The sequence below is a fragment of the Leptodactylus fuscus genome, chromosome 2 (genome assembly GCF_031893055.1).
Source record: "Leptodactylus fuscus isolate aLepFus1 chromosome 2, aLepFus1.hap2, whole genome shotgun sequence".
Classification (NCBI taxonomy): Eukaryota; Metazoa; Chordata; class Amphibia; order Anura; family Leptodactylidae; genus Leptodactylus; species Leptodactylus fuscus.
The window spans coordinates 96,774,251-96,798,290 of record NC_134266.1 but is presented as its reverse complement, the minus strand read 5'-3'; the positions used below and the strand labels follow the sequence as shown (position 1 = coordinate 96,798,290).

At 41.8% G+C, this 24,040-nt stretch overlaps 1 protein-coding gene across 1 annotated transcript in view; it reads left to right on the top strand.

Annotated features, from left to right (window-relative positions):
- The first annotated feature begins 11,066 nt into the window (after positions 1 to 11,066).
- Positions 11,067 to 24,040, top strand: part of KCNC4 (potassium voltage-gated channel subfamily C member 4) — a 68,938-nt gene continuing 55,964 nt past the window's right edge. The window contains exons 1-2 of the mRNA XM_075264215.1: positions 11,067 to 11,930; positions 13,024 to 13,954. Of these exons, the coding sequence (XP_075120316.1) occupies positions 11,322 to 11,930; positions 13,024 to 13,954 (1,540 nt within the window). The 5' untranslated portion in view covers positions 11,067 to 11,321. The remainder of the gene's footprint in view (positions 11,931 to 13,023; positions 13,955 to 24,040) is intronic.

Here is a 24,040-nt window from a genome sequence, read left to right as displayed (position 1 = left end):
CAAGGTTCGTAGCACAATATTTCTATGGCCAATGCTAATGCAAACTTAGGATAAATGAGTTGAGTCCGCTGACAATTTTGATGAACAGATATATAATCTTGGGGTTGCTAAATGTAGCTAGTACTGTACAAGGTATCTTGTAAATACTATTGTTTGGTTTATGCTGTTATGTAACATATAGATTATCAAGAAATATATTCACAGGAAAGAGACATCTTATGTGCACATGTCAACAGGTGCAAGAAACCAGGATGTTGTGATGTTCAACACAATAGTATATTCACATGACCTGAAATCTGGTGAAGAAACAGAATTAGAGTCCTGCAGTTTGTAGAAACTGAAGTACAGGTGTATTAAAAGCAGGTTATTGTATTGACATCACAAAAAGTTGGGAAATTGTTATAGAAATCTGCTGTCTCTGTAATATCTGAGATTGAGAAATATATTTTGTCTTCAAGTTTATGGAAAGATACCATGTCGCAATAATGCCTGCATTTACTTCTGCTTTTGAGATTATATTTATTCTATTTTAATATCAGAACATCAGAACTCATGATATCTTGAAAAATGTCAGAGAGATAAAATGCTAGCTTGCAGTTAAGGACAGGGCAGGGGATATATAACCAACAACCAATCAGGATTGTATGATGTATGTTGCTGGGAACAATCTTATGTTTTAGCCATGTTTACTCTTGATTAATATAAAGGTTCATGTTGCATGCCAAATAAGGAGGAAATAGCTTTAAAGAGATCCTATCATTAAAACTTTTTTTTTGTCCCTAACACGTGGGAATTGTCTTAAGAAAGGCTATTCTTCTCCTACCTTTAGATGTCTTCCCCATGCCACTGTTTTCTTCAGTATACAAATAAGTTCTCGCGCAGCACTGGGGGTGTCCCCAATGCTGCGAGGGAGCTCTCCAGCACTGCCTCCAACTTCTTCAGGAATGGGCTCTCTTCATGTCTTCTTCCGGCGGTGGCTTCAAACTGCTAGGCCTCGGGCCTAGGGCAAAGCTGACTGTGCATGCCCGCTTGCCACAAGAAAATGGCTGCTTAGATAGAATTGTAAGAGGCCTTTTTCTTGTGGCCGTGGGCATGCGCAGTCAGTTGCTCGAGACCTAGAAGTTTGAAGCCACCACCGGAAGAAGACACAATGAGAGCCCGTTCCTGAAGAAGATGGAGGTGGTGTTGGAGAGTTCTCTCGCAGCATTGGGGACGCCCCCAGTGCTGTGAGAGAACTCATTTACATACCGACAAAAACCAGGATTTCTGCAGAACGGCGGTGCGAAAAAGACATCTAAAGGAAGGAGAAGAATAGCCTTTCTTAAGGCTATTCCTGCGTGTTAGGGAAAAAAAAAAAATTTGAGTTTTAATGATAGGATCCCTTTAAGCACACTTACTGTGTTTGACTGGTCATTTGTGTGAGCTCAAGATATATATATATATATATATATATATATATATCTATCTCTAGTGGGGAATCGCTCAGGTAGATGCTTGTAGCAGTGCAGGAAATGGACACAGACACTGGATTGCACACGAGTTCAGGCTTTATTCTCATGTAACGCATACACTGCTTTTGCAAAGCCACAGGATAAACAAAACCCTTCTCGCCTGAGAAAACTAAGGAAACTTTTCCTTGACTATACAGAAGACTGGCTACCAGTCTCCCACCTTGGCAACAACAACGGGTGGCACACTACCTGCTTTGGAGGTCTGGTCTGGACAGTTCAACTCTGTCAGTGTGGTGCCACCCTGCTAGTCTTCACACTCAGACTGTTATTAGGGCCTGATTAGTCAGCTGACCTCCCTGGTGTGAGCCTTTACCATACACCCTTTAGGTGCCTGGCTGGAATGTACCGGTCTTCCCAGACCACACCCTTCACTCTCTCACAAATAAATACTTTCGTCTGCGGTGATTGTAGAAGTGGGTAAATACAGGCGTGGGTAAGGTTTTCGTACTGTGTATAAGGGATGGGATATGAAATGTAACTTTGTATCTTGTTTTTGCTGTAATTCTGAGAGCACATGAGACTTTTGTGTTGAATGTAATTTGTATTTCAGCTGTTATACGGTGTTGTGAGAAACTGTACATAGTGTCTTTGGGACAGAGGTATTTCAGGTTAATATACTTCGATATACGACATTGTATGATTTGTTATTTTGCGCCAGTACATGTAAGTTTTGGGCACAGGATACTCTTATGCAAGCAACATAAAGTCTGTCCCTGTGCATGACAGTTTAGTAACTCCATGTGCCTCTTATTAATAGCAATTAACCCCATAATGTCCCTCACATTAACCCCTGTGTAAGAGTTACTGATAGAGATGAGCGAGTACTGTTCGGATTAGCCGTTCCGAACAGCACGCTCGCATAGAAATGAATGGATGTAGCAGACACGCGGGGGGTTAAGCACGCTGGCTACGTCCAAGCGGAAGTATCAGGTGCATCCATTCATTTCTATGGAGCGTGCTGTTCGGATCGGCTGATCCGAACAGTACTCGCTCATCTCTAGTTACTGATATGTGAGAGACTTGGAGGTAATAATTAAGTATCTTCATTATTGAGGTCTTTTATTAGTCCCTACATATGTCTCACATATTAGTAACCTTTAGATGGGGCACACAGGGGTTAATATGAGGGACATGATGGGGTTTATTCCTATTAATGTGAGGCACATGGAGTTACTAACACTAAACTAATAACCCCAAATGCCTGACATTAATGAGAATAGTAATCCTATGTACCTGTGTGTTTTTCAGTTTCACTTTGCTAGCAGCTTCCTGTCCTCCTCCTAGAATGTTTGCAGGATGCAGATGGCAGGAGCTATCACTATAGCAGGCAGAGACCTGCATTTAACTCTTGCAGGTCCTGTGCTGCTGGTGTGCCAGTGAAATATGGCAGGAGTGCCACTCTTGGCACGTGTGCTAGGGGTTGCTGACCTCTGCTGTAGGGGGTAATATGAATTTTGTGGCTTGCTATGGTCCAAAGTGTGTGAGATTGCAGAGATAGTGATGTGAGTTTGGATTTTGTGGGGGTCCTGGGAAAAATGTATGTGCGCTATTGTGACGAAAAGTAGCCTATTGCGCAATCGAGTGTAGTGACTATGTTTGTGGAAAATTTCAGCCAAATCGGTGGAGCGGGTTTTGCGTGATTGACCGCCAAACATCCGAACATCCAAAGTCACAAACCCACGAACATTTCACATTTATAATATTAATAGGATATATATATATATATATATATATATATATATACACATATAGGTATTATATATACACACACACTATAATTATCTATAATTATATAATTTGGAACCACTTGACAATCAGAATATTGAACCCAGTTCGGGTTCCGATAAAAACTGTAATCAGACATCTGCCTGGTAATGACCTGTAAACCCAAGTATACATCACATGACCATGGACTGAGTTTATCCAGTGGGAGTAATGAAAGCAAACAGAGATCAAGGAAACTGTGAGGAAATTATACAAAAAGTATATATTTGAAAATTGCACAACTTTTTTTTTATACAAACCATAACATTGGTCTTTAATTATTGGTATAAAAGTGGTCAACCCCTTTAATGTGTGCTATCAGACAGGACTCTGATTGCAGGCATTACCACTGGATCTCCCATGTGTAAAACAGCAGAGACCTGGTGACCATGGCACCTCCTTAGGCATCATGTTTGAAGTCCCTACATCAGCTGTACTATTACTATGGATGTCAGAAGGGGTTAAACTTTGAATATAAGCATAGTATGCAAACAATTCATACTGCTTATATGACTCTCCAAACTTACTTCCAGAATCCACAGAGATGACTTGGGTGTCCAGTGCAGACCCAAATAGTCAGAGACAGGGACACAAAGTCTTGTGAAAACAGGTTTTGGCCTGTTCTGTTTATTAAGAATAACAGTAAAACAAAATAAACCTTACTTCAGGTACAAAAGATAAACATAAAACATAATCCTGCTCGTCTGAGCTCTAACTAAGCAAAACACAACTAATTATAAGTGTGGCTTACTTCTAGCCACATAAACAAAACTACAACAATGTCTGACCAGACTATAGTATTCCAGACAGATCCAGCTGCCTCCACTCTCTCCCAGGATCTGCCCAGAACTAGACTTTGCAGCCTATTATAAGCCGCTGATGAGCTCAAGCTCTCCCAGCTGTACTGAGGCTTTCCCAGAAGCCAGCTGGACCCTACATCCATGAGAAACCTGGACAATATGTAGCGATCCTCAGGTACCCTGCCTGTCACCTTCTCACACCTGTTACACTTCTGGCAGACTATACTGAAAAAGTGTCCTCTAAAGTGAAGCTTGAAGAATAGGTTCAGAGCAGAAATAATAGGACCAGTCTGATAAACTGAATTCTCAAGTACAAGGGACTGGAACAAGTCTCAGTACTCAAGTAAAGTTTCGATTAAACACAAGTGGGTCCAAACAATCAAGATGTCTTCTGTACTACACTGAAGTGGTAATGTTTATGAACAAACTAGCTGCCTCTAATGGTAAGGAATGAAAGTGCAGCACAATTCTACAAAGTATAAAACATCAGCCACTAGTGCTCAATTTGTAGAAAACAACAGACTGATAACACATGTGGGAGGTCCTGGCCTACCGAGGGAGTCATGCAGTCCCACGATCTACAGGCCTGGATATGTCATAACATGTCAGATCTTGACAGTGAGCAGGTATAGCTAACACCATGCACTGGATTCCTCCAGAGCTGTCTTGTAGAATACCTGGATAGACTATCTGTGTATCCACTGTAAATGGCAATAATTTACTAGGTTCTTTTTTTATTAAATCATGTCTATTTATTTTATTTTATAGACAACTTGCTGCTAATGACTTGTAGGAAAGATCTAATAATACTACAGAAGATCTCAGCTACTGTGTGCCGATAACTTTACCTTCTCCCTCACTGTGTGCTCTTGTTCTGTTATGTCAGTCACTTATTTTCCCCGACTTCTTCTTCTTTTAGTCAAATCCAAGGAATACTAGGTCACAACAGCCATTTATAGCAGCTTTGGAGATATAGTTGAGTCACAGGTCATAAGCAGATAATAAGAGTGAAATATGCCAGTTTGCTCTTCCCACAAACCTCTGCTCTCTTCTGAGATTCCTCCTGAATTTACTATCTGATCTAGTAGAGACTGGGAGAAAAAGGATGAAAAATAAAGACAATGTTAGGCTTTCCAATACAGAACTGTAGAATTATTAAGCATGCTGGTGGACTTCGCCATATCAAGTTTTATGGTCATGTAGATCTGGTTTGAATAGTTTCTTGAACCTTTAAACACTTAAAGGGATCCTATCATTAAAACTCAATTTTTTGTGACTAACACGTAGGAATAGCCTTAAGAATAGGAAGAATAGGAATAGCCGTTCGGTAGAAATCCTGGTTTTCGTCGATATGCAAATGAGTTCTCTCACAGCACTGAGGGCGGGCCCCAGCGCTCAAACAGCACTGGGGGTGTCCCCAATGCTGTGAGAGAACTCTCCAGTACCGTCTACATCTTCTTCAGGAACGGCCTCTTCACACGTCTTCTTCCGGCGCTGGGGGTAAAACTTCTAGGCCTCGGCAGAGCCGACTGCGCATGCCAACAGGCCACAAGAAAATGGCCGCTTACTTACTGTTCTACCGAACGGTGGCGAAGACATCTAAAGGTAGGAGAAGAATAGCCTCTCTTAAGGCTATTCCTACGTGTTAGTCATAAAAAATTGCGTTTTAATGATAGTATCCCTATAATATACTCATTAAAATAACATTGACTGTTACACAGAGTTATAAAGTGGGGAGAAAAGGGGGAATTACAGGTAAGGGTATGGGGTCTGACTACAGTAGTTCTTCAAAGGAATGGTGAAGGAAGAAAAGGCAGGAGATGCCAAGGTAGAATGTAGAATACATATGGTTACACAATAAATATGGCAAATACTATACAAGATATAAATACAACACGGCAACTTTGCAAATCAAACATCTTCTTCATTGCTCCTCCATAAAAGTAATATTAAGGTTTGTAGAAGTCTTCAATGTTTTTTTCACTGAAAAATATAGACCTTGCAATTGCATACTGAACAGGTAATGGTAAGCAAAAGCGAATTTGGCGAACTCATAATAATACTAACGTATTATGCAAATTCAGCAAACTTCTGCATATGACTTTTATCCTTCTACAACCATGGAGAAAAACTCCAGAGAGAAGAGTGTTGAAAAATTAAAAGACCTAAAGTGATAGTAGTATGGTCTAAATGCATTAATGTGCTGTAAAGTATCTTGCAGCGTTGCTTGTAGAGGACATATAAGCACTTGAGCTTTAAGGAGCATTTGGAATATAAGGCAGTTACTTATGTTCACTAAAGTGGACAAATGCTATTTGTATGAATGGAGACACCCAAGAACATCAGCCATATATCCAGGAAAGGATTCCAAGGCTTATGTACTAGTAAGTAGAAGAAATAATAAGCATTTATGAATGGGAGTAATGAGGCTAGGTAATTCCAGGGTCTGCACCATTCATCTTATCTACACAGATTAATGCAATGTCTGGAGGGTGGTACACAATTGTGACCTTGTACAATAATTTGACTTGTGGCAGATTCATATTTATAATTTGGTATTTAAATTACTTATGATAAAATATTCCACATTATGACAGTTTCATTTACAGTCTGCATCCAGTTTACTATAAGATTTAAAGAGAACCTTTCATTACACTCAATATATCTATATTAAAGGGAGTGTATGAGCAGATATATCCATATACAGCTACTAACAGTGGTATGCAGGCAATACATAAGCTTTTCAAACATACCTTTCCTGTGCTTTGGCGACATGTTAGTTTGCAGAACTAAAAATTCTCTATGCAAACAAGCTAAATGGTCCTATGGTGAATGTCTGAGGTAAATGCACTAGAACAGTGGTCCCCAACCTTTTTTCCAGCAGGGACCAGTTTCAGCAAGATCATTTGTCTATGGCCCGGTAGGGGCGGGAAGGGGTGTGGATGGGGCAGGGAAGGGGTGTGGTTGAGGGGCAGGGTTAAGGATGGGGGTGATCGCTGCGCAGACCAGAAGACGCTCCCCGGTGGACACTTTGCACACTCATTCAAATGAATGGGTTTAAAAAGTGACCAGTTTCTCGGGCAGAAGACAGAAACCTGAAAGCGGACACCGGGCGCAGGTGTGAACCAGCCCTCATGCCACTGGGTCCACACTTTTATCCTCAGTTGTGAATAAAAAGTATGGTTATGTACATTACAGCTTAGTAACTCCATGTGCCTCATAGTAATAGCAGTTAACCCCATCATGTCCCTCACATTAACCCCTGTGTGCTTTACATAAGGGTTACTGATATGTGAGACATATGGAGGTAATAATTATCTTCATCATTGAGGTCCTTCATTAGTTCCTACATATGTCTCACATATTAGTAACCGTTATGTGAAGCACACAGGGATTAATGTAAGGGACATGATGGGGTTAATTGATATTAATGTGAAGCACATGGAGTTACTAAAACTAGTTTAATAACCCCAAATTCCTGACATTAATAGAAGTAGCCCCGACCTCCCTCCCCGCAGTAGGTACCTGGTGGTTTTTCTTTTTCACTTTTCTCTACGGAGCTCTTCTCCTCCTCCTGAGGGAGACTTTGCAGGATGCAGACGGCAGGAGCTGAGCTGTAGCAGCAGCAAGGCTTCACATGGCCCCGCACCCATTGCTAAACTTGACTGCGGACCGGTGGTTGGGGACCCTGCACTAGAAGACTCAGGCATGGCCCTGGAGCACCATTTAGTTCAATAGCTACATATGGACAATTCTACGAACATTCCCTTGAAACTTCTCCAAAACACCACCTCAGTATTCAGGTATTATTTCTTCCATTTTCAGTTCCACCATATATTATATATGCTTTGAGAAGACCCAACCCCCATAGAAGAGCATTATTCAATGCAAATGTTTGTGATTATCTCCATGGAATAATGATGGACCTTGTTTTCACTCTGTTACTCGGTTTCCTCCTTGAAGGATTTAACAACTGGGTATTACCTAGTGAAGGGTCATCCTTTCACACTTTGACACTGTCTATTAATATAGGCTGAGGCCCCACGTTGTGGAAACGCAGCTTCTTTTGTTGCAGATTTAGCTGCATTTTTTTGAGCCAAACCTAGGAGTGGCTACATAAGGAATGGGAAATATATAGGAAGTTCTTATACTTCTCCCTTCTGCTCAATCCACTTTTGACTTTGGCACAAAAAACCGCAACAAAAAAATCTGCATTTCCACAACGTGGGGCCTCAGCCATACTGTGCAGACGGTATCAGAATGCACAGACACACCCTTTTGACAGGGAAAATGGTAACACTAAGTTGTCAGTTTGGCATTTCTAGGAGTAACTCAGAAATAACACAAGACACAGTTCTGAGAGAAGATGCTCTGGAATTGTTTCATAAGGAATACAAGTATTTACTAAAATCAACACGTGAAACGGGCTGACGGGAAATAAATCAAAGCATTCAACTTTATCTATCACACTTTTCTGTTACATACACACACACATATATATATATATATATATATATATACACACACACAGTATACATATAAATATATATATAGTTGTAATTGTAATGCAATTATAATAGCAGTTTAATATAGTTTTATAGTAATACTTTACTGTTTGAGATACAGGTGTATATACACAAATACCTTATAGTGTAGTATGCAATAGCATAAGTGAATCTTTAGTCGTGATATAAACATCTATCATTGTCTACTCGTCTTACAATAAATGCTATTGTTGGCAAGCTTTGGATATTTCTATTCATATCTTCAAACCAAGGAATCTTTCCTTCTACTTTATATAGCAAAGTTACCTGTTCTCATCTTCTAAGAAGCAGTCCAGGAAACTATAGTGTAGATGTTATGTTAACATCCTCTCCATCCTCCTTGATGTCTTTATACTTCAGTATCCTATTTGAAAGCTTTACTAATGAAGACAAGCCACTTTATCATAAGGATGTTGTATTGATCTGCACATTTTGCATGCCCTTGCAAAATTCCTGGGGTCCTCCCACAGGTTTGTGTTTATATAAATGACAGCCAGCAATCCTGAAAGCAAAGGAGAACCAGCTGCATGACAGCAGAGCTCGCAGCATCCAGGGTGAAAGGGTTACAGCTCACAGTCTGCCTCCACCTGCTGCAAGGACAAGCAGCCCCTAGTTCGGGGAGTGACGCCTCTCCATTAGCTCCAGCTCCAGTTACCGAGGACGGGTGACATTGGAAGGGCACCATCCAGGAGCCTCAGCTGCTGCTCTCAGGGTATGTGCTGCTAAGCAAACTTCCCTCACATCCATCTTGGAATTGAGGACTTGGTGCCTGGCTGCCCTCCTGGGAGATTGTAGACCGCAGGCAGCACGAGAACCTTCATTACTTCAGGAGAAGACCAATTGTTGATCTCGCAGCCGCAGCGTCAAGGAAACGTGTTCTCACATCTCAGCAACTTCCATCCTGTTCTCTACCTAGGAAGAAGGGGCCTACGCGCTGCCTGAGAGCAAAGAGGTCTTAATATCTGTGTGGGAAGGAATCTTAAGAACAGCTCGCTCGGCGGCTAGAAGAGAAAGGTGCCTGTACACACTGCTAGCATCCGTGTAGTAGTCTCAGCATCAATAAGTAGTGTTAGTGTGAGCTCAGGTGGAGTAGGCTGCAGCAGGGTGTGCGAGCAAGTCAGTGTACAGGTGGAGTAGGCTGCAGCAGGGTGTGTGAGCAAGTCAGTGTACAGGTGGAGTAGGCTGCAGCAGGCTGTGCGAGCAAGTCAGTGTACAGGTGGAGTAGGCTGCAGCAGGGTGTGTGAGCAAGTCAGTGTACAGGTGGAGTAGGCTGCAGCAGGCTGTGCGAGCAAGTCATTGTACAGGTGGAGTAGGCTGCAGCAGGCTGTGCGAGCAAGTCATTGTACAGGTGGAGTAGGCTGCAGCAGGGTGTGTGAGCAAGTCAGTGTACAGGTGGAGTAGGCGACAACAGGGGTATTCATTGTACAGGTGGAGTAAGCTACAACAGGGTGTGCGAGCAAGTCAGTGTACAGGTGGAGTAGGCTGCAGCAGGGTGTGTGAGCAAGTCAGTGTACAGGTGGAGTAGGCTGCAGCAGGCTGTGCGAGCAAGTCATTGTACAGGTGGAGTAGGCTGCAGCAGGCTGTGCGAGCAAGTCATTGTACAGGTGGAGTAGGCTGCAGCAGGGTGTGTGAGCAAGTCAGTGTACAGGTGGAGTAGGCTGCAGCAGGCTGTGCGAGCAAGTCATTGTACAGGTGGAGTAGGCTGCAGCAGGGTGTGTGAGCAAGTCAGTGTACAGGTGGAGTAGGCGACAACAGGGGTATTCATTGTACAGGTGGAGTAAGCTACAACAGGGTGTGCGAGCAAGTCATTGTACAGGTGGAGTAGGCTGCAACAGGGTGTGCGAGCAAGTCATTGTACAGGTGGAGTAGGCTGCAGCAGGGTGTGCGAGCAAGTCATTGTACAGGTGGAGCAGCCCTACGTGCCTCAGCGGCTACTCAGTTACTATAGTACTCGCACAGGTGGAGCAGCCACCTCAGTGCTGTGGCACTGTGTACTGTAACGCCAGCATACACCTCTCATTACACCTCAGTGCCAGGGCTGTAGTACTGTGCACTATAACCCCCAGCATACACCTCACATCAGTATAGGACTGTGCACTATAACCCCCAGCAGACACCTCAGTGCAGGACTGTGCTACTGTGCACTATAACCTCAAGCATACACCTCACATCAGTATAGGACTGTGCACTATAATCCCCAGCATACACCTCAGTGCAGCACTATAACCACCAGCATACACCTCAGTACAGCACTATAACCCCCAGCATACACCTCAGTGCAGCACTATAACCCCCAGCATACACCACAGTGCAGCACTATAACCTCCAGCATACACCTCACATCAGTATAGGACTGTGCACTATTACCCCAGCATACACCACAGTGCAGCACTATAACCCCCAGCATACACCACAGTGCAGCACTATAACCCCCAGCATACACCTCATTACCTCGTACCATTACTCTGCCTCCAGCGATCGTGTTTGTTGTCGTTTGTGCCATGATTGCTGGTTGAATTCGCCAATTGCCATAGACAATTCCTCCTCATCATCACGGTCACTCCCATCCCCAGCGTCTTGCTCTCTGCAGCTCTCTCCTCCTCCCTCCGTCACCTGTTGGCAGATCCGTGCTGTCTCATACCCCAGACAGTCTCTCTGGAAACCCCTGAGACTGTCTAAAGGGGTCTTACCCGGAGAAATCTATGATTAGTTCGGTGTGTGTCTCATCTTACCGTGGACGAAAGTCTGGGAACAAACCCCCCTCCAAAACATGTCTGAAGGAGGAGATGGCAAAGGGGGAAGACTCCGGCAAGATCATCATCAATGTGGGGGGCACTCGGCATGAGACCTATAAGAGCACCTTGAGGACGTTGCCTGGCACTCGCCTGGCATGGCTGGCAGACCCTGACACTTCCAGTCAGTTGGACTGTGACTCGGAGCAGAACGAGTTCTTCTTTGATAGGCACCCGGGGATCTTCTCCTATGTCCTCAACTACTACCGCACCGGGAAGCTGCACTGCCCGGCGGACATCTGTGGCCCTCTCTTTGAGGAGGAGTTGGCATTCTGGGGCATTGATGAGACAGATGTGGAGCCTTGTTGCTGGATGACCTACAGGCAGCACCGGGAAGCTGAAGAGGCTTTGGATATTTTTGAGAACGTAGAACCAGAAGATGGAGATGAGGAGAAGGACTCCACACCTGAGTTACTGTGTATAGAGGAAAGGGCAGACAGGTCCAGAGGTCGTTGGAAGAGATGGCAGAACAAGACCTGGGCACTGTTTGAGGATCCCTATTCATCTAAAGCTGCCAGGGTAAGTTTTGCTATGTAATGAATCTTTGAACTTTCCCCTAAGATCTTAGGGACTTGAGAGCAATGCCCTGTAGGAGTTGGCATACCTTCTAAAACCCTGATGCCCTCAATGACCCCAAAAGGTGGTAGAGCATTAGTAAAAGTAATGGAAACATGAGGTTCTGGTTTTGAGTCTTGCTACTCTGTGGAAGAGAAGTAGTTCCTGCTATATTTGTACCTCCTCCTAAAGGCTTTGCTTCTGTCATCCAGGGGTATAGTTATAGGGGGTTTAGAGTGAGCAAGCCCTTGAGCTTTAGGGTCCAAAGGTCTCTCTAAAACATTAGAAGACACCTGTATTATACATAGCACATAAGTGGGAGCACCGTGACATATTTTGCATTAGGGCCAAGGGGCTTCAAGATGTTTGTTTCCATCCATGGATAAAGCTGACCAAAAAAATTGCAGTTACGTTATATTAAATATGATAATACAACTCTTTCCATCCACATAATTATAAAAAATAAGTGTGACAATGTAAATCACTGTGTACACTCTTTTCAGAACCTTAGGCAACATGGTAATGTTTATTACATACAGTGAATTATGGCAAACCATCAGTCACACTACCCCTAAACAGACCTGTGATATCAGCTGTGGTACAGTGGATGAACCAGAGAATTGATTAACAGTTTAGGAGGTACAAAGGCACCCACAAGTTTACTGTTAGTATGGCATCATGATGAAGGCTTTATTTAGAGGTTTGAGTGGTATCCTATTCCCAAAAAATCCAAAATATATTTCCGCCTATTCATACCAAGAGCATGTGTGGATGAGTCGAGGTTTTCTCACATATGTAGAATCATCGAAACAGACTCTGGGTATCTCACTTTACTATTGGCTGAATGCCCAGCAACCTGAATGACCTAAGTGATTGCTCAGGAAATAGGCGGACTGTAGCTGCAAATGAAAATTAGTTCATTTTAGGACATGTAAATAGGATACATATTGCTCGCTGAAACCTCATGCAGACAGGTTTTTGTTCCATAGATACATTTTCCATAATTTGAATGTGTGCAAATGGAAAATCTTTGCTTGTCTTTTCATTTCTGTTGCAGGTAGTGGCCTTTATTTCTCTTTTCTTCATCCTACTCTCTATTACCACTTTCTGCTTGGAGACCCATGAGGCTTTTATTGTGGAAATAAATGTAACAGAACTGGTCATAGATGGAAATGTGACACAGACCTCAGTGGTAACGGAAGTGGAAACAGAACCAGTTTTGACGTATATAGAAGGGGTTTGTGTTTTTTGGTTCACCCTGGAATTCATAGTCCGAATAACCTGCTGTCCAGATAAATTGGTCTTTGTGAAGAACCTTCTCAACATCATAGACTTTGTGGCCATTCTGCCATTTTACCTAGAAGTGGGTCTCAGTGGCTTGTCATCCAAAGCTGCAAGGGATGTTCTGGGTTTCCTACGCGTAGTTCGCTTTGTCCGGATTCTACGTATATTCAAACTGACAAGACATTTTGTTGGGCTGCGAGTATTAGGGCACACTCTACGTGCCAGTACAAATGAGTTTCTGCTTCTAATCATCTTTTTAGCTTTGGGGGTTCTTATTTTTGCCACCATGATCTATTATGCAGAACGAATAGGGGCAAAGTCATCAGATCCAACTGGAAGCAACCACACACACTTCAAGAACATTCCCATAGGATTCTGGTGGGCAGTGGTAACCATGACCACACTTGGGTATGGGGACATGTATCCACAGACCTGGTCTGGCATGTTGGTGGGGGCTCTGTGTGCCCTGGCTGGTGTGCTTACCATCGCAATGCCTGTTCCAGTCATTGTGAATAATTTTGGAATGTATTATTCTCTTGCTATGGCCAAACAAAAGCTTCCAAAGAAGAAAAAGAAACATGTCCCTAAGCCTCTTCAGCTGGACTCTCCAACTACTGCTAAATCTGAAGACACATCACATCGTAACAGTACTCAGAGTGAATCATGCCCATTGGCTGGAGTGGATGCCACAGAAAAAAGGACAGGTAAGATGCACAACAGACATGTGCAGTGACATATAGGAACTGTTCACATGACACCTGTCCTAATTCTCTTTAGCTAGACAATTCTTTTTCAATATGAATTATATATAGTCCCAGAAATAAAATGCTAAAATGTGCCTTCAGTCACAATCTGTAATGCTGTAAGTGAGTGTCTCATACAAAGGCTTTGGCTACTTTGATGCTGCAGGGGTTTTCTAGACTACGCGACTGATGGCCTAGCAATAGGTTACAAATCAGTATCAGATACTAGTACTCTTAGGCCTAGTTCACATCTGCGTCGGTAATCTGTTTGGGAGGGACCCCCCCCCCCCCCCGAATGGACTACGGAACGCATTTGCAAGCGGTGTGCAGTGAAAGCAGACGGACCCCATAGACTCCAAAGGAAAGTAGATCATGAACTACTTTTCTGTCCGCATGTTCCGTGCGGAGACCATGCAGAAAGCACATGGACCCCATTATAGTCTTTGGGGTCCGTGTGCTTTCACTGCACACCGCTTGCAAATGTGTTCGATAGTCTGTTCGGGGGGTCCCCATGCAGACTCCCCCGAACAGATTACCGATGCAGATGTGAACTAGGCCATACTGTTGTCTCCATTTTTAAACTACTCTGAAAAACAATGGAGATTGGTTGTTATGGCCAGTTTATCCATTAGACAGTTTTGCTAAATGCAGCCTAATATTAACTAAACATGTAGACACTCATTTATTAAATTATAAAGTATATTAATGTCTTTGTTACCCATAACAAGCAATAGAAGCTCAGTTTTCAATTTTCAAGCCACATTGAATAAATGAGAGCTGAGCTCTAACTGGCTGCTATAAGTAAGAAAGTATTAAGCGGAATTTACACAGGGTTTTTTGGACCGGATTTTGACGCGGGAAGTTGCCTCAGAATCCGAACCAAAAAACGCCTCCCTTAGCTTGCTGCAACTGTCGCAGCATTATGACCGTCACGGCATTCCGCTCCGGATTAGGCCCAAATGAATGGGAGAAAGGGCAGGTCGCTTCTTTTCTTCCACGAGCGGGAAAAAAACTGCTCGCGGAAAAAGGAAGTTACCGGCTCCCATTGAAGTCAATGGGAGACGGTTTTTTGAGCCGGTTTCCGCGTCAATATCCGGTCCAAAAAACCCTGTGTGAATTCAGCTTTACTGTTAGGCTAGAGCCCCACGTTGCGGAAACACAGCTTTTTTTTGTTGCAGATTTTGTTGCGGTTTTTGGAGCCAAAGCCAGGAGTGGATTGAGCAGAAGGGAGAAGTATAAGAACTTCCTCTATATTTCCCATTCCTTTTGTAGCCGTTCTTGGCTTTGGAATAAATAAACGCACCAAAATCTGCAACAAAAAAACATGCGTTTCTGCAACGTGGGGCCTCAGCCTCAAACAGGTTTTATAAAATAGGCCTCATTTCCTACTGGTCCTTGAATTTTCAGCTCATTGTTTAAAAAAAAAATAAAAAAAATATATATATATATATATATATATATATATATATATATATATATATATATTGTGTGTGTTTATCATTGTTAGGCTACACTAAAAGTATATGGAGACTTGATCCAATATTCATACATGAGCCTTACATTTCTCATTCCAAACCATGGGCAAATGATAGCATCTACTCTGAGATTACTTTACCCAAAATATTGGAATTGCATAGTGTGAATTTGTATCCATTCACCAACACCTTGTACAAGGCCTCGCATCGAGTCCCTTTCCTATTGACTGCAAAAGCTGCGGTTTGGGCTCTCAGATGAGTTTGGGTCCAGTCCAAGTTCTGTCACATATTAAACACACCATTTTTATGAACATTCATTGTACTTGGGGCAATATCACGCAAGGGTCAAAAAGTTGTTTTATAGTGCTTAGAATAGCAAAGTGTCAAACCCAATGTAATAGAACCTTAGGCTACATCCATACAACCATAGTGGTTTTTACTGTCGGCAAATACTGATCCGCAAAAAACACATCAGTATGCTCCCCTATACTTGTAGGACGTGCTTCATAATTTGCAGTCCTTGTATATGGCACAGACACATGGCCACATATATGGGTCCATACTTTTATTCACAATTGTAGATAAAAATTACGGTTGGGTACACAAGGCCTTAGATGTGCATTAACACTAAAGCAGCTCTACCTGCCCCCTCCCCACTTTTTGATTTTCTCTTCACTGGAAATAAGTGGCACAATTCAAACCATGAAACCTACAGTAGCCAGTCCTTTATTCCCCTATAATACTGGGAAGTTGGTACTTCAGTTGGTGTTTTTTTTGCTCCACAGTTTGATACTGGTAAAATTACTCCACTACATCAGTGCTTAGCACGGCACATAGTGATCTCAGTAATTTGTCATCCTTTATGTTTGATAATAAGTGTTGCAAATGAGGACAGAAGATTTACATACAGGGGAGATTTATTGACTCTGGCTAATATTTAGACAGTGTGATCTTAGACCAAGCAGATACACCAGACTTATCACTGTAACTCATGTTGGAAGAGAAATTTGCTTTAGGCTGCCTAGGTGGTATTCTTTTGTCAAAATGTGGTCATTAAAGTTCTGGAGCGCATTGTCACACTCTAAAGCAAAAAAACAAACAAAAAAAAACGTGTCTTAAACAGATAATAAACATAGTGCACAGCATGTAGGCCACATTAAGGTTGGAGGCCCCAGGTGACGTTTTACAGTGCCTGCAAAATGGATGGGATTGTAGTGATTCCCATCCACACATTGCAGGAAAATACACTGCAATTTCCAAAACTGTCACGGTTTTGGAAACCGCAGGTATGTCAATTATACCTATGGAAATGCCAGCAGTTTGTATGGCAGTCTAGAAATTATTACATATATGCCAAAAATACAATCATATACAGATATTAAAAAAACAAAAACACAATGAGCAGATTCATGTTGACCAGGTGGGGAAATGAGAAGCCAAAAGTGATGTGCCCAGGGTGCAAAAACAACTCTTTTTCAAACGAACTTCTTGCTAAAACATTGTAACATTTTAGAGTAAAACATAAGCCCATATTTACTAGTGTTTGTGTATTTACTATATACTAAGTGTTTGTATAGGAATTCTGAACTTAGTTGCACTTTTATTTTGATACAAATAAGTTTACAAAATGTAGTATTAATTTGCACCAAGGAAGAACAGATGCCTGTGCCTTGCTAGAAAAAAACTGAGGTCTCGGTATATACAATAGCAGTTAAAATAAAGATAAAGTCAACCATTAGTTAGTTTTGTTTGTTTGTTTGTTTAAAAAACAAAACAAAAACTTGAGAAAATAGTCTGACTGCTAGAAAATGACTGCATGGTTGTCCAAATACTAGACAGCATTAGTAAACATGGGCCATAGTACTCTGTGATAATGGAGACTGTCAGTAATTTGTGCTGCCAGTGATTTCAACAGTTTGAACTTGCCGACAGGTTCCCTTTACTTGGTGTACCTCTGACCTGGTAGATATTTGATGAACTACCGTAGTTTGTTCTGCTCAGTACAATCAGATTACAAGGCTGTCTACCTGATTTCGTTCAGTGCTCTTTGTCATGGACTTGACAGAAATTGTCCACCATCTTTGGGCCACTTAAAAACAATGTAGATGATTTTTTATGGTATTTGTTTAGGAATATTTTAAGCAGGAATGTCTCCAGAAACATACCTACAATACCATGCTTTCCAGGGCAAGTGATTTGGATTGTCACCAATAAAAGGCCTTGATACATTTGTGTGTTGTCATTTTGCTATATTTTTAAGCATTTGGCTAACCTACAAATTTGATCTGTGTTATGTATTCTCATCACATGTGGAATGTCTCAACTAGCAATCATTGTATTGTGTGATTAAGTTAATATTGCATTGTAAGATAAGTATATATTTCTCAATAAACCCATCATGTGTGTTCTAGCATGGTACATGTAGTAAACAATGTATTTGCATCAAGTTTTATATTTCTACATCATTTTTATTATGAGGTATAAGTGCTGTCAATAATTGAACATGAAAACCACTGGCACTAAACAAAAATAATTGCATTATATAACAATAAAGTTATGTTATTCTCGCTATAAATCTATGAGTAAATTGCCAGCTGGGTGTTACTGGTTGGGATGTGTCCCTTGTTACGCTCACATTGCCTAATCATTGACATTGACATTGACATTGCCCTTTTACATTGAAAATTGTAACGCCCAGTTTTCAATTTATTCATAAATTCATATTATAGAGGAATAGCATAATCTAGAGTTGTGGAGAATGCAAGTAGTTCTAAAAACAGACATGCTATGAGCGGTGACAGATCATCTTTATGTAGTCACCAAGTCCAGAATGCTGCTGAGGCCCTGAATATTTTTTTATTTTATTTTTTTACATCCATACACCTTTTCAAAAGCTATGGCCCTGGTATTATCTCTTATTCTCCAAGTACGCGGTAACTTTTTTTCTTACAGAAATAAATGGTGAAGAATAAGAGTAAATTTACAGATAAACTACCAGGGGCCGGAGTTTTTTGAATGAGTGGACGGATTAAAAAAAAAAAAAGTCAAATTGTTCACAAATTGGTGTACAGCAATGAAATGTGTGGCAGCTAGTATATTTTACTTGATAGAGTCTCCCTCATGTTAGAGTGTCTTGTTCTGATATACTGTTAGCATTTCACAGAAAACACTTTCTAAACAAGCACAAGGACATATGTTCACTGTGTGACCTGATTGACAAGTCTCCCCTAAAAGCAAACAGATGGAGCTGAGCAGCAGACTTAACTCTCTGTACCCAAACTCATCTCGATGTACCTGGCTCATCTTTTAAGCTCTTGATTTTTCCAAAATGCAGCATCATTTCAGAGTAAAACCTAGCTCGGTGTCGTCAGGGACTGTGTAAGGACGGTAGCTAGCCAGCATCAGAGGCAGCATGATATTCTGACAGCTGCAAATGGAAGGGATCAGTTGGAAATCAAGACCACTTGATCTCTGCAAGATTTCTACACGTTTGTATCAGAAAAACTGTGGGCCGCTTGTATTTTTTTCCTTTTGCATCATCTATGTCTGAGTTTAGTGTTCCTTTTAACAAGATCTGTATAACTAATATCGTCAGAATCACAAAGTTGGCATCATTGCATTGACCAAAAACAGCAAATATCTTTTGGAAAAAGTGTTATCAATGATTTTAATAATGTAATTATATTAGTGAATCTATATTTTTTCAGATCTGTATTTTATTCATATGTGTAATAAACCAGAGTTTCACTTTAAAGGGGTGTTCCAACTCATGAAAAAACTATTACTCACCTCTCCCTGGGCCTTCATTTCCAGTGGTGGTATGTTGAGTTTCCAGTTCTCCCTGCAGTGTGGGTGCCAGGTGATCGCTGTGGCCAGTCAAAGGGCTCAGTGGTCAACTCTTCACAAATTGCACGCTACAGCGGTCCCCTAGAACAAATGGGACATTACTGATGATGTCAGCCACAGGTAATAACATCATGGGGAGAGGTGAATAATTTTTATGTTTATGATCTTCTCCACAACATTATTACATAATAAGAATACGAGTCGGAAGAACCCCTTTAAGTCTCTACAATGATGATGAGTGGGTATTTAATCAATGATAGCACATTGGTTAGATGAGGCAGAACATCATCAAAGATAGCATAAGTTATAAAAATAAGTATAACATTTTTTACAAAAGCTGGTTTACCCCTTCAAGACTTGCATACCATTGAATCATTGTTCATTCATCTATGCATGTGAAACACAATAAAATATAATAATAATTGGTTATATAATAAGATATACATATTCTCATTTGTGTTTGTGTCTGTTTTCTTATTGTTGGCGGTGAGAGTAGTGATTTTTGTCTGCCTTGGAAATATTAAAAAATGAAGACTGTCACAACCTGTTGTTCTAAAAAGTGAATGTTACATGAAATGGATCAACTGAATCAGCGCTGTAGCTGACCACTATTAGGTCATCTGGTGACCTCACTGACCTGTCTACTCACCTCATGAACTGTCTGAATGTGTCCATTAACCCCCTAATAGTCTTTTTTGTTTTTTTTTAAAATGTAGATTGTGAGCCCCACATAGAGCTCACAATGTACATTTTTTCCTATCAGTATGTCTTTGGAATATGGGATGGAAATCCATGCAAACACGGGGAGAACATACAAACTCCTTGCAGATGGTTTTATGCCCTTGGTGGGATTTGAACACCAGGACTCCAGCGCTGCAAGGCTGCAGTGCTGACCACTGAGCCATCGTGTGGCCCCCCCCCCTCCCCCTAATAGTTTTTAACACATCCTTCTCGGGGATTAAGCAATGTAAATTACACTTTACAGGAGCAGGAGATGTTCAGTGAAACTGCAGAGGAAGCAGTCACTTTAAGCCACGGGCGGGGGCTAGAGCTGTGATCATGGTCTTGTTTTAAAGCCAAGAATCCCATTATCAATTAGAAAACATGCTTGCCATTTAAAGGGATTCTCCCATTAAAATACTTTTTTTTTTTCTAAATAACACGTAGGAATAGCCTTAAGAAAGGCTATTCTTCTCCTACCTTTAGATGTCTTCTCCATGCTGCCGTTCGGTTGAAATCCCGGTTTTCTTCGGTATGCAAAAGAGTTTTCTTGCAGCACTGGGGGCGGTCCTCGGCACTCAAACAGCATTGGGGGCATCCCCAATGCTGTGAGAGAACTCTCCAGCGATGCCTCCATCTTCTTCAGGAACCCGCCTCTCTGCGTGTCTTCTTCTGGAGCTGGGTTTCAATCTTGTAGGCCTCAGGCAGAGCAGATCATGCATGCCTGTGGCCACAAAATTATGGCCGCTTACTATGTAAGGCCATTTTTCTTGTGACTGTGGGATTTCAACCGAGATGTCAAACGAACGGTGGCGCGGAGAAGACATCTAAAGGTAGGAGTAAAATAGTCTTCATTAAAGGGGTTGTCCCATCACAAGGATCCTATCTATACTGCTTGTTAATGTGAATGTAAGACTTTTCCTAAATACAATGCTTCAGCAAAACTGCTTTGTTTGTCCACTATCTTACTTTATTCATTTTTTTTTTTTTTTTTTTTTTTTTTTTTTTTTACACATCCCTTGACTTATCTTACCCTTTGGGGGGAAGGGGCCGCCAATACAGACCCGGCATCCGCTGTAAAAGAGAGGCGGATGCCGGGGAGGGTTAGACGCTGGCACAGGTGCACAGATGCCTGCAATATCGCTACGCTCCCGCCCTGCATGAAGCCAACAGTGGCAGGAGCGATGCTGCTATTCCGGGGGGGGGGGCGGAGGAGCGGAATAACAGCATCGCTTTTGCCGCTACTGGCTTCATGCAGGGCAGGAGCATAGAGATGTTGCTGGCATCTGTGCCGGCGTTTACACTCCCTGGCATCCGCCTCTCTATTACAGCGGATGCCAGGTCTGTATTCACATATGCAAAGCCAAGCGGCGAGATGCCGCTGGACCTGCGTGCACGCTCATAGACCAGTCTAGCCTTCACAATGCGAATACAGACCGGGCATCCGCTGTAATAGAGAGAGGCGGATGCCAGGTCTGTATTCGCATTGTGAAGGCTAGACTGGTCTATAAGCGTGCACGCAGGGCCAGCGCCATCTCGCCGCTGGCTTTGCATATGTAACCCCACCCACCAATGACGCAACAAAGCCGGAAGAAAGAAGAATTTACAGCAACGAAGACTGGTGAGTATGCGACGTGGGACAACCCCTTTAAGGCTATTCCTACTTGTTATCGAGGAAAAAAAAGCATTTTAATGGTAGAATCCCTTTAACCCCTTATATGTTGTGGCCAGTGCTGACCAGGGCACCTAATGTTTTAAAGGGGTATTCCCACCTCACATACTCAGCAGTCTTCACTCTTGTAAAATCTTCTTTCTTCCTGGTTTCTTGCATCATTTGGTGGGCGGGGTTTCACGGGCAACCTGCCGTTTAGCTCTGCCCCCAAATTCTCGTGTAGCTCCGCCCACCCACATTGGACTATGAAGTACAGGCAGCAGCAACTCCATTCTGTGTTACATACAGAGACTGCCTGTCTCTGCCATAATGAACATAATTGAATTAGCTAGCCTGATAACTGGGAGAACAGAAGAAATGAAAGCAGCTCCTCTCCCCTATCTGAGTGCAGGACCTAGGTCACATGGTGTAGACACAGGAATAGCTAGATACACAGGCTCGCTCCCTGCACTTAGCCCCTCCTCCCTCCCCCCTGAGAGCAGCAGATACATCATTTGACTCAGGAGCAGCTAGGTCAGGGCTATGGCCACAAAGAATTGAATAAAGTAAGATAGTGGACAAACAAAGCAGTTTTGCTGAAGCAGTGTATTTAGGAAAAGTCTTACATCCACATTATCAAGCAGTATAGATAGGATCCTTGTGATGGGACAACCCCTTTAATCTACATGATATACCAAAGTAAACCTTAAAATTCTGGTGCCAAAATTTATATTTTTTGTTCATCTCACCTCTTAAAAACAAAAAGTAACAGAACTTTTTAAAAAGTCTTATGTACCGACAAAATACAAGGTCGTAAAGCTGCATTGAAATAAAATTTAAAAAGTTATAAAAGCTGGAATACAGAGAAGAATAAAATGTTACTGGTTTAAAGGGGTTGTCCCATCTCAAGGATCCTATCTATATTTCTTTAGAAATGCTGCTTTGTTTGCCTCTTATGTGACCTTTTTACATTGTTACACAGCGTTTCTATAACCACTGACCTATAGGACAAGTGATGTATTTTACTCACTGCACTTGCCTGCAGGACAATCAGCTCAGCAAATTGCAGTTTGCTGATAAAGCCAGGTCTGTTATCTCTTTATGTAAACACACAGATAACACTGAGTCTATTCTGTACAAGCATCTGCATATTATCTTAACTGCATAAGTATTGTGATACCTCAGTGTCCTTCAGCAAGCTGGGAGAGGAGGGGGGGAGTGAGAAGAAGAGACTGCAGGCAGACTGTTGAAACAGTGAGCTGGGAAACCCCCTTTAAATCTAAAGTGCATTAAAGGGTAAAATGTACATAAGACATCAGAGTTATGTTCCAGCTATATTTATTTCAGCCATAAATTTAAAATCTGCTGTAAAAACCATGACACTGACTGTGACATTTTCAGGCGGGTTTTTGCAATTTTAGGCCGAGACCCCGTGTTGTGGAAACTTTTTTTCTTGCAGATTTTGCTGTGGTTTTGAGCCAAGCACAGGATTGGTTTGAGCAGAAGGTAGAAATATAAGGTTCTTTCTATACATTTCTCATTCTTTTTGTAGTCATTCTTGTATTTGGCCCAAAAGAAAATTGCAGTCACTAAACAAGTTAGGGAAGAACTACCCAATAAAAAAGCACAGTAGTGCAACCTGTTTTGCAAAACCTGCAGACATAGAAATATCGCTACATACTGAAGTTCAGCTAGCTGATGGGTTCGTTTTCTGGACTTGCCAATAATGAATATCAATGCAGATTTTATCTCAGGAAAATATTACAATAAATAACATACTAATTAAAACCTTAAAAATAAAGGAATGGGCATTACAGCTGCCCAATAGGGGTGTACTAAATATTGATGGAACATACCAAAAAATGCTACAAAATTGAACTAGCTATAAAACGTTAGTAATTGATGTCTGTTTTAGATGTCAGCAAAGTTACGTTGAATCAGACCTATATTTTTTAAAGAATACACTGCAGAAATTCAAGGCTGAAACTCAGATATGCAGTTTTTTTCTGCTTTATGTGAGATTTGGCATATACCCCATTCACCTGCATTAGCTGTGGTACGTTAATCAGTAGATAGTGGGCCCAAATTCTGACAGACTCTCAAATGAGTAAATGTGGCCTTAGATTATGGCTGTATTCCGTATTGTTCCTGAAGTACTGAAAGCAAAGCTGAAAGTCAATCAGACTCCTTGATGTTGAGATCTAGGTACAGTGGGGTCATAGCATTCCCAGGACTCTTTCTCCAAAGGATGGTCGCACCAAATATTGGTTTGATCTCTTTTTTATTCATTCACTTTATTTTGTCAGGTTGCAAGAGTTGATACTTCCATTTCAGAAAGGATTCTTATGTGCTGCA